The 17,585-nt window shown below is 39.4% G+C and overlaps 1 protein-coding gene across 1 annotated transcript in view; it reads left to right on the forward strand.

Annotated features, from left to right (window-relative positions):
* LOC111242811 (corticotropin-releasing hormone receptor 1-like) overlaps window positions 1-17,585 on the forward strand; it is an 86,683-nt gene that overhangs the window by 49,271 nt on the left and 19,827 nt on the right. The window contains exons 5-6 of the mRNA XM_022787636.2: window positions 3,234-3,375; window positions 6,128-6,284. Of these exons, the coding sequence (XP_022643371.1) occupies window positions 3,234-3,375; window positions 6,128-6,284 (299 nt within the window). The remainder of the gene's footprint in view (window positions 1-3,233; window positions 3,376-6,127; window positions 6,285-17,585) is intronic.

The raw sequence follows: 17,585 nt of genomic DNA on the forward strand, positions 1-17,585 counted from the left end.
AAACAAAGACATAATATTTGAAAGTTTGACCCACTTTAGCTCAGTAGCCAAGCATATATTTGAGATAATTTTGCAGTACAAGGATTTTGAACTATCACAAAATGCATGAAGTTTAAGGTAAATAAGAATTTTGCGGCTTCGCAACAAATTACGAGAACAAAGCAAATGTAAGTGGCATATCCCATTTGGACTGGAAATCAACACAAGGGCTGTAGAAGTTTTGAAGCCCCGTTAACTTCTTTTGGCCAGGCGGCTAAATAGCGTTTAACTTATTGCTTAATTAGACCCATTTTAAATCCTGCCTATGTTTCCGTGGTAAGTCACTGGCAGCCCCTAATGAAATCTTAGCTTCCTCTACGGTAAGGTCGAATCGGATAACTTTTACTATTGGTAAAGTACGGACATCATGCGACATCCAATTGACGCGCGTTTTATCCTCTGCAGTCTTTTTCTAAAGGGCATACTTTGGCAGACGCTATTCGCAGCACCATCAACGTGTCTCATCATCATTCAAATAAAAAGATTTTCCGAAAAGTTTATACGCAACCTCACCGCTACACTCAGGGCTTGCCTTGTTGACTCGAGGAATTATATCCAAAAACCTACCTTAGACGTCTTGGATTGTACGGTCAAGATGTAGTTTAATGTAAAGGGTTGTTATACCCGGTGAGGGATGAATTAACATACCAAATAAGCGACGCACTCTAAAATGTATTCGGTAATGTCAATCTGCAACGAACACCATGTTCTTAATGTCCTGCTGAAGGCCTTTACTCAAGCTTACCTGCCAAGCGGTACGATTTTAGCTGAAGGGCGCAAAATTTAGTGAGACATGGTAATAAAAGGTAGGGACGATTCCTGAAGTTCTCTTCAATGGGCGCAGTCTCGTGAAGAAGGATTTTTGTCCTGAAGCTACTATCGTAGCTCTTAACAAGTTAACTGTGACAATGTACGAATTTCCTTCACACCTTATTCCCCCCCCCCCCCTCCCCTGAACAGACCGACTCCTTTCAAGGTCAGCGTAGCGCATCAGCGTATATTAGATCTGGAAGTAAATCTGAACAAGGTCAAGGCGTTGAATTTTTGCCCTAGTGAGTCACTGTTACTGCAGACTCACTACGAGTATGCGAAAGGACGTTAACTCGATCGCTTCCTTAGGGATGATACTCACTACTACCGGTAGATTTGTGGCTGCTCGTACCGGTAAAGCAGCTTTATGATTTTGACAGTGTAAGCAATGTAATATTGCAGGCGTACTTCTAAAGCAGAGCTTTCTACTAATTTCAAAATTAATTAACTAATTATTTCAAAAACTGAAATAATGATTCGACCTGCCAAAATCAGGCTCATACAGTCAGTTTTAAGTTTAAGAACGAAACAGGTCTAGTAGTATGATAAGCGGGACAGAAAGCAACGCTATCCGTAAAAAAAGTGTAGACAAAAGATTCGTTACGCGACTTACGAGATCTATTACGTTTTGTGCAAGACGCATGGCTACAAAAATCCGGAAGATGGCCGTCGCGAAGGGCCATGCGTCGGATATTAAGCGGCCTACTAATTTACTTATAGTGGTTGTTCTTGACGCCGGTCGTCCAGTTGCCGATTCTGAACTTTTCATGCAACTGAATCTTGTAGTATATATTCACTATGTCATATTATATATGTATCCGACCTAAGTTTCAGACAAGAAGTATAAATCGCGGATTATTGTCATTGAGAAAATAACTAGCGAAAGGACTTCAATTTGTATTAAAGTCCTCTGACTGTTTGCTCGAACTTGAATGCGGTTCATCATTACATATTGCTGAGTGTTATCTACGTTTGAAAATTAACTTTTCCCATTATTTCTCAGTATTTGATTTACCACAGACCACTACAGATACACTGTACAACTTGTATGGTTGACGTGAACAAACTATGGTTTTTGGGTACTAGCTGAAGGGTGTGTATTGGCAAACGTAATACCATCAAGGCAGCTCGACTATATCGTCTATTTGACTCCCGTTGCCAACGGATTCATGCGCATACTAAATTATTACGATGTCACCGAGGAAGTCCGTCAGTATTGGTACAGAGGTTGTGAACAAGAAATATAAAAAACTGCTACGGTTGAATACCCCCGGTCTGCCGCCACGATGGGGTAAATAGCTTAACATACATGACAAGTTAGTTGAGGCTAACGAAAACTGAGCTAATACTACAATCAAAGCAAAAAAATTTAATTAAAAAAAATGATATGGATATTTTCAAAGAGCTTTTCTGCTATGGCCACTACTTTGCAAATTTAAATTTCAACCTTACGATCTGGTCTTTAATGCTGACTAGAATAAAAAAGAAGCTTCTACACGAAAAATTTGCTATTACTTAAGTAAGGCCACTTATACAGCTGGAATAGGAATGGGGGCGATACTATTAACGTGGTATATGAACGTTGGGCTCGATTTTCTGCATTAAATTATCATTATTTTTTTTAACATATCTCTCAAAATCTGATGTAATACTTATATTTTTATTAGTTGTTGAGCTTGTATTATTTATGCGACGAAGAAGCGACCGATTCGTGCAGGGGTATGAATAAATGTCCATTTTATAGGCGATTTCGATGGTGAGTTAGGGGCAGTTTCCAGCAATTTTGTAACTTAATTAGACGCTCTGTGCTCGAGTTATGTTTCACAGCGTCATTGATTCAATTTAATCCCGAGACACCACAAACGAATTTCGAAACTACAAAGGGTATTGATTATAAGAGATTTTAACTATGATCCGTGCCTATGTAGCCATTATCTACTTAATTCTATAAGTGCGTTTATTGCTGCTGCTACTACTACTACTACTATATTAAAACAATAGTAGAAGATTTTCAATCTTCGAGCAAAAATGCTAACTCTTTCTAAAAATCCTGGAAGGTAAAGGTGGCATAAGCTTCTCCAGTTATACCATTCATTGGACATCAACAATGAGCGATATTTGCATTTCCAAAGCTTTACAAGAAAACGTTAGGCCAAGTGTTTTTCATATGAACGTAAAAAGTTAAAAACAGAAAGCTCGATTTTAGACCGGAGCAATATTTATTTGTCCACAAAAAAGTAGCATTAATAAACATTCGTTGTCGTCGTTTTCAGATTGATTTACTTTAACACTAGGAAAGGTATATTAAGCAAATAATTTCGTACTGTTACCCTAATTTTAGTTCCTATATTGACTTCATATTATGGCATTGTTGTGATTTTCAGAGGCCTGGAGTGCTCTCGCACCCGTGTCCATCAACAATTTGTTGTGGCGCTAATCCTTAACGCGTTAAGCCTTCTGGCCATCTCCGTGCCAGTCACCTTGCATAATCTGCAGCCTGATATACCCAACATTACAAAGGAAACGGTACGACACAAATGGTCGTTGTTGCGCGTTATTTTGTTGTAGATAGATTGAAAAACAGTAACATTCAGAAAATCCATTCAAAAAGAATAGCCAAAAAAAAAAAAAAAATTAGCGTTGCTCTACACACAACTTCATGCCACCCTAGCTGATTTAGCGAGACAAGCTGACTAACGCTCTATAGAGAAGAAATAACAATTGAGAGATTTATTAATGGGCTCGGCATAATATTGACATGATGATTCTGATATAACAATCGTGCAAGCACGAGCTCTACGAACAAACCTGTCTCGAGTTTGTTGAAGGCCCACCCCTCTAGCTAACTTCAACGATAGTAACGATTAGTGAGAATGTACTAGCACGATCTTCTCCACAACTCTCCAGCATTACGTAGACATAAACGGACGCATATTCAATGCAGGTGTTTGGGTGTTTAGAGGTAACGAGGATTTTGGCGACACTCCTTACGGTGGAAACTGCAATCGCTGGAAAGCAGTACCAACTCAATAGGAGAACTTGTTTTCGGTTTTAGATTCCCGTCTCTTCGAGCTCGCCGACTTCATTCGTATATCGCACCAGTCACCTCGGCGCTATTTACATGATGGCAGTTAAACTCTGGCTGCTGCCTCCTCATGCGTCGCGCCACGTTTACCATCAGGCAAATCCGTAGTAGGCAAGGCCTTAATATACACTTGAACTCGCGTCGCTGCGATTGTTTGATTAGCGGTGTGTCATTGTCCTGGTGGGCGATATTGAACGCGTATTCATAAAAACCATGGACTTACACATCTATATGATTATTATTCAAGTACGCAGCTGTTCACATCAGTGAAGGCATCAGGCTCCACCCAGAATTGCCGTTAAGCAGCTGGTTAACAACCTCTACTAGAAATCTCGGCGACATTTGTCCGCCCTACCACTTTCTGCTTGAGTTGTGTTTTCGAAAAATTACAATTGGCCTGTCATGTGAAGTTTTTACAGCATTCGAAGCAAGAGCTGTATCATGCTGTTCGCTTTACCCTCTCATAGACCCCCTCAAAGTATCGTAGCGTATTGCGTATGTATTTTTAACACCCAATATAGTAAGTGATACGTTTCATGGAGGATAAATTCGGCAACAATAAAAATAACTTCACTGTCACAACAAAAAACATAAAACCTCGTCGCCAATAAAGTGCGGCGCCCGAATGACTTTGGTTATATACGCGACAGTATCAAAGAAGGACTTAAAACAAGGTTTTCCTTATGGATTTCCAGATTCTGCTAAGGAAATACAAGAACCTTTCAGATATATATATATATATATATATATATGAAGTTGTCGTGTTGGCTAGGTGATGCACTGGCATTAACATTTCATTGTTATCGTGCAACTTTACTACCGCCTTGGTTGGGAATTGCCGCAATTTTATCCTATGAGAACTATAACAAAAAAACGTATAGTTTCAGATACACTTCTTTGATGCTGTAGAATAGAAATCCATTCGCACAAGATTTTTACGACATACCCGAATTTGTGCATCTTCTCGGCAAACTACTTTTGTTCCTAAGGCTGTTCCATGACCACAGACAGATACAATCTGAAGTTTGTGCGCCTTTGAACTAGGACGGAGATGTGGGACCCTGTGAAATATCTTAGAAAAATCAGTCTAAATACCAGCGATATTTCAATGTATTGATATCTTTTGAGTGTTACTTTCAGCGTCATACAATGTTTGTATCGACCTCGCATTGTTTTATACACGGTCAAATAATTTTCTACTGTATGTAATTGTATTCAACTTCACTAGTCTACCCATCGGCGTCAGCGTCAATACGAGGTTATAATAAGTACTTCGGAGAGCTGTGTGTATCATTGAGTGTTCCTCTGAGCGGAAAATTTTTTTGTCGTGTGGATATCTTATTGCCACGCATTAGGCCAAAAGTCTGAAAGCAGGATGGAAGCAGGGCGTTTGCTACTAATATTAATCGAAAATTACGCTAGCTAAGTGCACAACAAAAGCTGAATAGCCAATATTGTAGGCCAAAAAAGAGTTTTATCAAAGATCGTCTGGGAAAATTTCAGAGAAAGTCGAATGAATACTCGCTGGGTATTTATTTGCACACAGATTTTACCTGACGGCCATGAGTCATTCACAGGCGCGTCACAAAAAAGGGAAGGCTTGAAAAGTGAATTTAATAAAAGACATAAAATGTGTGGCCTTACCGCTTCCGAAAGATTGGATTGGTATCTCCTCTAAGTAGATTTTGCCGTTACCCTGTTTCACTTATTAAAGGTAGTGGCCATTAGGTTCGTAGAGCTTGGTCTATAACCGTGCCCAGCCAGCCTACAATTGATAGGTAGATTTTTATAAAACAACTGCATGCTACATACGTTCGTATTTCGCTACATGCAATAGTAGCAATGTACCGGGTTCATAAGGTAGGATAGTGTTAATAGTTATAGGCAAGGCAGCGTAAGACGATTGTTCAGTGAAGATAATTTTCGCGTAGATATTGTGTACTGGTCAACCAGCTACGCAAATAATGTAACCTCGATTAAGGGTTAAACAGTGTGATCTTCGGAGAAGGTTCCATCCAAACGCTTTGTCATTACGAGCATTAGAAAACACTTTAATATATAAAGGTAGTTAAAATTATGTCAATGAAGAAGTGATTCCTTATCGTATAACCGTATCTCTGTGCGTATTTTTGCGTGTTACTGTATTTTGTTTTTTTTTTTTTTTTTTTACCTATTGTAACATTGGAATTACAGCCTCTATTATGCAAGTTGGTTCTGTGCGTAAAGATGTACTCTTCGAACGCATCGATCAACTGGATGTTCGTCGAGGGACTTCTGCTACACTCAAGAGTCACTACACAAATATTCAAACAGGATGCGCCATTCCGCTTGTACTATGCAATAGGATGGGGTAAGGATACCGGATATTTATTTCACCCTATCATCAAAGCCAATTGGAGCGATCAAATAAACACTGAAGTATTACCGCGACGACATTAAGGAAAAATATTTATGTTGTTATATCTATTTTTTCCCAGCAATTCATTTGCAAGATATGACGTAAGCTCGCCGTGACGCAAATGCATCGTGCCGAAAAAGATTTGTTCTAGGGCAGCATCGTATAGATAGTAATCATCATTGTAGTAGCTATGCTGTCACCGTATGATAGGGCAGTGGTAATTTTTTTGCCTAGAAAACTTGAGGGATGGTAGAAGTAGGAAATCCAGCTTACACCCTGCTTCATGTTCCATACCATAGGTATTCAAAGGATAAGATCCTCTGCTGCCGGACAAGTAATTTTGCATCTTATCGCCTTGGAGATGATAAATTTTTCGCATTTTCGGTTACCGTGGAAGTGGTAATTTACTAACGTACAGACTTCTGAATAGAACACGATATGTGATTAACCTTAGTAAACATTTTTATATTTGTATTCTTATCATATGTATATATCATGGCACTAAACGAGAATTTTGTCTGGCATCTATCTGTCGCGAAAATTCAGCATATGAGTTAGGTAATCTGTGAGGCTGAAGTACTTATCCACAAAGGTTTCTTGCATTCGTTCCATATACGCTTTTATGATTATTCCTGATAAGGCATGTTTTTTTTATATCTCGCGATTCTTAATACATAAAGGCTACGGGCTAACACAGATTGTGATGGACTGTCCGAGGTTCTAAATCGCTAAAGCTATTTAGCATGTAGGGGAAAAATGATATGACTGTGACACATCGATAAATGTCTAAACGTATTTTTGCTATTTTCTCACTGTTATCATTTGTTAATGTTTCCAAAGCAGATCATTGCCTTACTTTTTTTGGTAACCCCTTTGGTAAACACCTTTTTTTGGTGACCCATACGAGATCAAGAAACTAACCGTCAGCGCTACACAGCGGTACTGACCTGGCCCTAATATCTTTTCGAATATAATATGTACTAAACATCTGTTCTGTGGTGTTTTTCGAAGACTAAAATCAGCTAACGGCAATAATGAAATAATTGATTCTGACCAAACGGGGATTAAAGGTCCGAATAAAATGCAGACAAAAAGACGACGAGGATCATATTCATATTGAGCGGTCGGTGAATGAACATTGGGTCGTAGATGGGGCAAATGGCGAAGGAAACTCCGATCTAGACAATTCAGTTTAACCCTAACCACGAAAAGAGGAAGTTGAACGCTTATTTCTTACTAGAAAACTTGAAAAGCCGATCGTGCGTAATGTCTCTAATCAGACTACAGTCACGCACCAGTTTTTACAAAGCAGATAAATGGCCGTAACACAAATGCTTTTTTCAGTGCTGAACAAACTGATTTGAAATGAATCCGGATTTGTATTTCCTGATGAGAAGGTTGCAGACTATTTCGGCGATTTCTAGTATTGCATATGGAAGGGGTAACAGGACTTTTATGACAACTAGAAGAAGCCTTTACTAAACAGAAGGATAAATTCACTGAAAAATTATAAATTCTTTTCTTGTATCATAAGTCAAGTAGAAGTTCACAACGATAATCAGGTGAAGAATTATTGTCTCAGGTCATTGCGTGTAGGCTACGATAGGGCCTTAGATACGGTAGATTTGTCCCCGTGATAGCTTAGTGGGTAACGTATTTGCCTGCTGATCTTTAAGGCCACGGTATAGTCGAGGCTTGAACATAGCTCGTTTTGTACCGGAAGCCAGCCGTCGGATGCTTAGCGGCGTTAACAGACGTAAAACTTGAAACATAGGTAGCAAACATTATAAAAACCGTCCTGTCCTCAGCCGCACTGTCCTAATATTACAATAGATTTGCGACTTTTTAGTTTTACAAATTATCTTCAACCTTGTACACTAAATTAATATAAAATTGCAGACGAAACAAAAATATATTTCGAAGAACTGATCTATTTATATTATAGCAACTATTACATAATGCCGAATAAATACAACCCTCTGCAATAAGCTTTCAATCCTTAAATAGGCCTTAAATCCTTTAGATTTAGAGAGACAACCAGATTTATTGCGTTAACCACCTCATAGCATATAAGTAACGTAGCGAAAATTAATCAAAGTTTATAGAGTCCCCCATAGGTGCCGTCTACCTACCTTAGAGGCTTGTTTTAAGGATAAAGAGATTTTGCGTTATCAGACCTTCGATTCAGGTGTCGCTAGCACTCGCTTGCAGATATCCACCTATACTCTCCCGGCCAAATCAGATTTCAGTAAATTGAAAAAGGAAAGAAGGCGGTTCTTTCTTGTTAATCAACCCGTAACAAGAACTGATAAAGGAGCGGTTACAGCAAAACTTTAATCGAATGTAACAAATATCTAGGGTATTATTTGATTTCGGATGATATGTTTTCTATAAAGACTGGTTATGGATTGTCTATCTGAAGAGAACAATTCAATAGAGAGAGTCTGGCTATAACAAAGAAACAATGGCTTGTTTTTGACATCATCAGTCTCCCTTTACTAAGCTAAGGGTAACAGGTGGTCGTATGCACAAAATGAAATCCCACAAATAAACAGGCCGTGGGTAGTAGGGAAGATCAAGCCCAGATTGATTACGTTCAGCTCAGCTAGCCTGAAATTCACAGAGGTGACGCCAACAAACAGAGTACGCCACACATTTGTCTAAGGTCAATCGTTCAAAAGTAAATACTTTAATATGTGTTGTGCGTAGACGATCACTATTTAGCTTGAAATATCTTTATCGGAACGCCGCTACAATCATGTGACAACTTTTGACAACTGTATGGGATTTTTGTTCCATTAGTTTCATCTGAATATGGAACGTGCTGGTGAAAGCATCTTTCATTAGGTAAATATAGGGTAACTTCTTTAAAATGCATAAGCCCTAGCTACGAAAACAAGAAACTGAGTGTTTATTTCTCATTAAGCAAACACAGTGACCCGTTTGATATTCGCGCTGTGATATATTCGAGTTCAAACGTATCGCGATATATCAGACACACAGTCGGAGCTTCTTAGTTTGGACTTAAGTTTACGATCCTCTGACAAGAAGTTCTACTTCCTAAAAAGCCGACCGCATGCCAATACACACTTCTCCGAGTGCCAGTAGTCAAACCAATGACGCGCTTATTAAAAGCTTGATGCACTCCTCAACGTACGAACGAATGCGACAGCCTTCGATTGATACGCCCTGTCCATCTCAACGAAAGGGGAAGGATTCTATCTGCAAGCCCCATTATGCACTGAAAATCGTTTGGGTCGCGACGTCTCTTCTCGAGATAACAAAAAACACTATTTGTTAATAACCCCCTTTTTTCAAACACAACTCCGGAACGACAGGCCAGATTAAAATCAAAGCTAATCGTTAGCTAGTACTTCAGTGTAGGTACATACAAATTACGTCCACAAATCGAAGTAAGCCAACAATATCGGCACCGATTATTTCATAATTCCAGTACTACAACCAATTTGTACTGATTAAGTACATATGTAATTTCCCCAATCAAGTTAAGCCGATACATTCTTAAAACTAAAAACGACCTGTATATGTTTCTTCGTTTAAGTTATTGTTTATTTTTATAAGGCGCAGATGCCATTGAGAGAGATGTAAAAAGTTGCATTTAAGCTGGATAGCTATTTTCGTTTTTTAACGCATTTTTATGTCCCGTAAAGTCGAACTGTTTTTAATTTTTTTGAGATTTTTCATACTTGACCACCAGCTTATACGTTGCCTCTGGCTTGCCCGAATTACGCAATTTATCTTTGAAGCTGCATAAGCATTGAGCCTCAATGAGAATTTACTGATATTTTGGCCCTGAATGCTGTTGTCGCCACTTTTATAGATAGATCTGTAAAATGTCTATATTGAAACTGACATGTTTCACACGCCCATTTGCATTATTCCATGTCTTCATTTCGTAAAGTTTGGCACATTGTAACTTTACAAACACTATATGGCTTTTATTATATAACTGCAATGAATGAGGCATATAAAAGGCTTAATGTTTCCATGAAGCCATATGTTTGATCATACGTTGTTACTTTGATCACTGGATACCAATAGCGATTTGTAGTAGATTGCGTCTGTCATCAAATAAAAACAAAGTACGTATATTTTCCAATACATGACTCAATAGCCTTCTCGGCACCGAATTTCGGCGTTGGCTTTTTGCCCATGGGAAAAGCCCGATCGAACATCTCTTGCATTTGTCTCGCTATTGTATTAGGGGTTTACAACTGAAATCCTTTTAACAAAATACACTCACGCTGCTCCACCCTTTATTGCTAGAAAGTAATAGATAGGCCATACAACATCACGCCATGCTAATCCTGTCAGTACGCTTTGCGATTCAGGCCTTCTAGCTGTAGTTGGTCAATCGGTTTCAGCTATTCGAAGTAGGCTTCAGTAAAAACTTCTCATTGAGACACCCATATCTATTTCTGTAATATGCAGCAAAGCCGACAGCTATTTATTGCCGCTTTCACAGTCGCTAGTTTAACAAAGAAAGTAGTTCGTCCAAGTAGCATAATATAAATCTCTTTGGAAACGGGTAAACAACGGATCGTGCCATAGTACTATCATGCATGAACTCGAAACGTAGTGAGCGTAACTGCCGCCTCTGTAAGTTACACCCATTCGACCACTGTCACGTTCCTTTTTAAAAGTTGCCTCTAACTGGGGGGCGACGGTTCACGCAATGTCTCGGATGCCTAATCCTTCGCTTAGGGAAGGCCGTGAGTCGCCGTTTGAGGTGTCACCAACGACTCCGACTTTATGTGCCCATGAGGAACGCTATTGATAGGAACTAGGAGAAACAGCGAAGCGGATCTGATTGACATACTTCTGTCCGCAGACGGATTGGCCAATCATATTAATGGTGGACATCTTGGTGCCATGCCCCATCGGGCACTGAGTTCAAAGTTCTTACCTTTAGAGGCCTGTAATATGCCCTAGGCAGAAAACGTGACTCGATTAATTGGTACAGACCTTTTTTCCTAGAGAAAAGCCCTACTTTCGCGTTTTCGATGCCTCCAGTCACTTAAATAGCGAGAACGAGTCTAAATACGGGCTGCTTACAAGACGCAGATGTCAACTGATATCACTAGTCGGCGATTAGCGCGTACTATCATCATTTTCAATGTTAACACAGTCAAACGAAACAGTTCCTTTATATATATTCTAAGGCTTTCAGTTTGGCGTTCAGTCGCACCGTATATCTGTATTATCAAAACGATGCGAAGAAAAAACCATTTTAATCGTTGAAAATTATCAACGGAAGAGCAGGTAAACGAAGAAAATCAAAGTTAATATACTTCGTTCAATACCGTAGTAATTCTCTGGTTAACTTATTTAAATTTGGAAACATCAGGGAATGGAAGACGCTAGGTATGTAGCCACGGGACACGGATTGAGCAAAGCTGTCGTAACCTTTTAAAACTCCTAGTTTTCGACAAGAAGAGTCCGTAAGAATAGATTTAGATGGCAATACGACGTCGTGAACACTAAAGTACACGGATCAACACGATTAAAAAGTTCGTAGCTATTGCGGGTCGTTTGAATACAAAACAGGTTTTTCGAATCAAGGAAGAACACTATGTCTAGGTGTAGACGTCCGAGAAACTTTCTATAAGATAAGTTTAAACGACTGGCGCCGAAAACAAGGGACCTCATATCCTTTGTGAGGAAGCTCAGCCAACATATAAAACCAAATCTGTTAGAATGAAGACAAAATCTTCAGACTTTTCGTTGATGATGTACCCTGAAATTATTATTATTATGCATTATTAAGATTTTGCTGACTTATTTATGAGCCTTACAGCACGGAGGTCTAGACCCTGTTCTTCTAGTCAGGATCCGTTGGATCTCTAATCGATACCGTGCAACCCGCGCAAACGAGATCTGTGTGTAGTAAAGCTAACATTGCATTGGACCTGGTGGTGAGTTTGAAAATATAACGAAAGCTCCCTAAAATCGCTCTGTATTAAGTAAGTTTACCATTCCAAAATGCAACAGATTACTGATCTGATGAAAAGTGCTCCATGGGACAATGTAAAATGATTCAAGTCAGGTTTTGTAATGTAAGAAATGCTTTAAAGATGTAGTTTGTGGAATAAAGTTATGAATACTCATACTGCCGGCCAAACGACTAAAGCTTACCTACTGCTGGCATCTGTTGACCGCTAAAAATGAGCTTAACTCTTGACCCCTATAATTGTGCGAAATCCCTAGTTATTACTGACGAAGGAAGATATGAAAAAATGAAACAAAAAACATCCATCTCGTCAAGTCTTGACTAATCTTTACAAATAAGGGGGTAGCCTATGCTTATAAAAAACGTCGACAGCGGGGTTTGGGAAGGCAAGGTTATAGGGCACCAAAGAGAGATCTTAGATACCTTAGATGCGTGATGTCAGGATCTTGAATAGCAACCTGCCTGGCGTTTATATACAGATTTCTCAATTAAGCCTAAACTCTCTTATGGCTCCGCATGATTCAGCCGCACATAAGGAAAGACAAAGGTAAACTTGATAAAAAAAACTTCAAAACTTATTTAACTTAGACAAAGCTACTGAAACTTACTGAAGGTATGAACGAGAAGCCGTGTATACTGTCTACAATTTCTTTGTGGTCTGAGACACGTATTATGACTTAGAATTCTGCTCTAGGGTAATTAAAAGACGGATAATGCTTTTTTTTTTTTTTTTTTAGCAGAAGCATATACACAGTAGATGCCATTGCAAAATGGAGAGCAATTCATACTTAGGTTTTAATAAATTCAATAGAGATTTGTATTCGCAAGAAAGCCAGCACTCCGTCCTATAAATCTAACAAAAAATTCAACGATGTATTTAGGAGAAGTGTTAGCCCTGTCACATAAAATCGGCTTAGACGAAGATAGTAAGTACTTCGTGTCATAGAAAACATGCTTGTGTCATTCTAACTTCACGGCTCTACTACACATAGCTGAGCTATTCTGCCTGCATTCTATCAAGCCGGGTGTTCAGTTTGCTATATCAGCAGATGTCGGAAGGCTCAATCCGACCAGAACGATGTTTTGTCCGTAGATAAACTTTCCCTGCTGCGTCTGAAGGGAAACGGATTATTATTAAAACGGAAATTGTGGATAAGATATTATGTATGCAAAACATGCACTTCTATACGGGTAAGTAATGGCCACTCGATTGTGGTCGAATCTAATCAGGTATGTACACAAAGCCGCTTTCAAGGTATATCGGCTTCTTTATTCGCTGTGGAATACTTCGTGAACAAATTTTGAGACACCACTTGTATCAAGTATTATGGTATAGTCTAAACCACCCTCGTTGCGGCGCCATTTTTGAAACTGTTTTCGTACAAGCTCTAATTCACCGAACTGCAGCCATAAACAGGAGGTTGTTTTTGTTTGATATTGCCAGTATGGAATCAGCGGTGCCACCTGGACTCAGGAGGAAAATCGAGCTTATGACACAACCGCCTATAGAATTTCTCTTCCTTTCGTGATTTGTGACTTAAAATATTAATAATTAAATTGTATCGGCAGTAGTTTACGATACGAAACGTTCTATTATAACAGAATTATAGTCATTCACAAGAATTCTGCAAAGGATTAAATTCGTTTTCTGTCTTCGTAGGAGTATAAGCAATTCTTTGCGAGACCCGCCGGCCACTGTTGCGGGCTCCGGGGGTAAAAAAATTACACCTCTTCTGAGTTTTAGACAATAGCATTAGCTGTCAGATGACCCGCTAAACGTTCGCAAGGGTAAAAGGTTTAACTAACACCTGACTCGTTCTAGAAGTTCGCAGGCTGAAAGTTAAACTACGGTACAAGAATTAGTTTTTTTTTTTAGCATTAGCTCGTTATTGAAATACGGTGAACAGATATGAGTGACCACGGTATAATGTTGCGAGATACCCTTGGTTACGCTGATACACTAGGACTTTAGTCAGTTAATATAACGGTTTTATAACCCTAAACGTATTCTACAACGTTTTCCGCTTTAGAATTGCACGTTACTTCCTTTAAGTAACTGCCGGACATATAATGGTACGCTAAGGATGGTTTTACAAAGAACGAGAACAAGAATGGGCGTCCGTATTATATAGTAAATGCATACGTGTAAATAAACGAAAAAATATAGCAGATGCGTTTGTATAGTACATGTGTAGTTGGCCAGAACTACCCTATGTTAGTATACTCGCTGGTCAAACGGCTAAGCACACTTATACAAACCACAGATAAAAAAAGCAAGCTCAATGTGCAAATGGTTTTAAATACGATCATCTTGTTTGGGCATCCGGGTTGAATAAAATAATGCACTTGTTAACAGAATATAGTAAAACTGCAGCAAACCAGAGGGTGTTACTCTATTTCCCTGTAAGGCCTGTCGATCTACTTCCGCTCAGTATTTATTATCGCTAATTATTCGGTTATTAGATACATAGAAAACACGTTGAATGTTGCAAAAAATATCGCTTACCATACAGAAGTATAGGCAGTTTGTAGGGTGGTTAAGCGATTTGAATACACTACGTGTAAATAGTAAAATTAGTCCAAATGCGGCATATTGGAGCATACATCTCCCTTAATGGATCTTACTTTGTCGTTTCTTTATTTAGTCATTATAAAACCTTTCTTGATCCTGTTGGGCAACATTACATGAATCCAAAAGCCAAAATTCACAACAATACCTGGTTTCCTTGAGGCTAAAGGTAGGCCAATGGTTATGAAACAACGTCGCGTAAGTCACTATGATATACAACACAGGAGTAAATACCACCGCGATGTGTTGAATGACCCTCCAAGTGCAAGCTAGATGTCAAAAGCCTCGATCCACTTAACTTCCAGGTTTTGGAATAAACCTATCAATGGCTTAAAACAATTACTTCAACCCAACTGGACGCTTCGGTGCCCCTTCGGGGGCATTTAGCCAGACCAGTATTCCGTTAGACCGGGGTCAGACCAAGGTCATTTTTCTATTCTTTTTTTCTCTGACCCCTTCGATTACCTTTCTCCTACTATCTTCCTTATATTACTTGAAGCCTATTAGCACGTCCCACCATCTAGTGAATTCTCCCCATGCAGCCAGGTCCGTTGTCACATATACCATTGACTGTACTGGCTAGGTTTCTCCTTTCGCTCTACTTAGAGCCCCGCAATGTGAGACTCTGTATTGTATGTTCTTTTCTCCGAATACAAACACTCTGACTTAGACTTTACCTCTCCTCCAAAACAAGCACGCGCAACAAGACGGTTTCGTTAACATGTTTTCTACTATTACGGCCGTCTAGATTCAGAGATTTCCGATGGTTTTTCTTCTGGTCCATCGCGTAGACGTCCGTCACTGCCAACATTTTTTCGAGCGAATCTTCTATGTCAGCCTGTCACCACAAAGAACGCTAAATCGATAGTGCCTAATTCGATGCGGCCTAAAGCCGATTTGGTATATTGGGACGTGGCTTCTTATTATTGCGGAGTTTATTGTTGTTGTTTATAGATGCAATCGGATGAAAACTTAATTAGCATAACTATTGCGAAGAGAGGTCACTAACTTGAATCTAACGAACAAAAAAACCGTTTGTGGAACTGACGAAACGCTTTTTCCTAAAGATGAATAATTGCAGGCACAACTTTTAGCTACACTTACGGTAAGTGTGCTGCATTGGCCTGCCAAAAGCACACGTGGGGCCATTATAGACGATCCGCAGTGAGCACACGGTATATTTATTACATGAAACTCCTATTTGAGGGTGTCTAATATTTCACAATAACGAAGAGTTCTTTCATGTCTGTAATGAAATTATCGCTGCTTAATATTATCACAATGCACTCCCTTTTGTGAGTCTAAGTTCTATAGGGGCTTTTCGTTTGGAATCACGTCCCTTTACGTCCTGTCCCAGTACGTAATTAATTGTACGTCACCTAACCGGTGCAATGTGTTAATACAATTTCCCCTTAGGCGTAATTGCGTATAGTGTACATTGGTTTGTACTGAGCAGTTTCTGCTGGAAGGTTGCTAAGCGTGGCTTTATCGCTGTGTTGAGCATTTTTTTTTTCGCTTTTGATGATGGAGTCAATAAAAATGTTCAGACAAATGGTCTTTCACAAAGGACAATGCATGACTCCGATCGTTCACGTTTCACAAGGTGGGATCCGATATGGAGGATGTGTCCGGGTCTTACCTCGATGAACGGCCAACTAGGATCCGGTTAACTGCTCCTTCGCCATCTGGGAACCTTTTTCGGCCAACATGTAGAATATAACGAAAATGAAGAGTATGAATATCATCACACTGTCATCAGAACCTGTGCAAATAGATACTACCCCTTGACGTCGTCCTAAGTGAAATTTCCTGATCTTTCTTAACTTTTCCACAAGAAGGAAAATGGGCTGCTTCGAGGGTGTAGAACGCTAAATGTAACGTGAAAAGTTTGTACTGCAGAAGACATTTCTAGATAGACGCTATGCATTTCCCTGAATTAAACTAAAAACTTCTACAGTAGTTGCCTCGTAGATGAACTAAATGCAGTAAGACGACGAGTAGCGTGAGAGCTTTCGTTATGGTCCGTACAACCTAAATGAGATCTTATGCTCTTTAACGTGAAATGTCATTGTTGACAATCGTTATCGTTATCGTTATCGGTTCCATACGTTTGAGTCGTGTGTGCCGGCCTTTCAATATTCTTAACGTCATTTCCTCTATGATGACCAATGGCCATTACTAAGCCTTTCATAAATGTTTTCCACGGTTCAGTCCGACTCACTCCTACGTAATCTCATATAGTTAATTCCAACTATTTCGCGCTGCTATTCAACTATATGCGTAACTTAAGCATGTAAATGTCCAGTGATGTACTGTACACTACAATGTATCTATCTTTATGTAGCCAAAAATTAAGGAGATAGTGAGAAATTAACTTATCATGGTAGGAAAACGTTTTGTTGATGAATGCAGCAATTTATATTGAGGAGCAGTTGGGATCCAAAACAGCTTGAACCTTTGCTTCTACGCTAAATGGCCGTTGTGGTCGTTGACCTCTGTTGACAATTTTTCGTTTGCCGTCGGCGAAGCGTTACACCGGTAGAGCTGTAAAGCTTCATTTCTGCTTTCCAAGCTGAGCTCTATAGTTGCCTATATCGGGTTAGAGGAGTTGCGGCATTGAGTGGCCCTAAAAGCAGCCTTGATATCCGTTTCACGTACGTTAAGAACTCCGTGGGTAAGATACATAGGCTTGTCTAGCGATTCTCTTCGTTCA

Source organism: Varroa destructor, unplaced genomic scaffold (genome assembly GCF_002443255.2).
Source record: "Varroa destructor unplaced genomic scaffold, Vdes_3.0 BEIS01000001.1, whole genome shotgun sequence".
Taxonomy (NCBI): Eukaryota; Metazoa; Arthropoda; class Arachnida; order Mesostigmata; family Varroidae; genus Varroa; species Varroa destructor.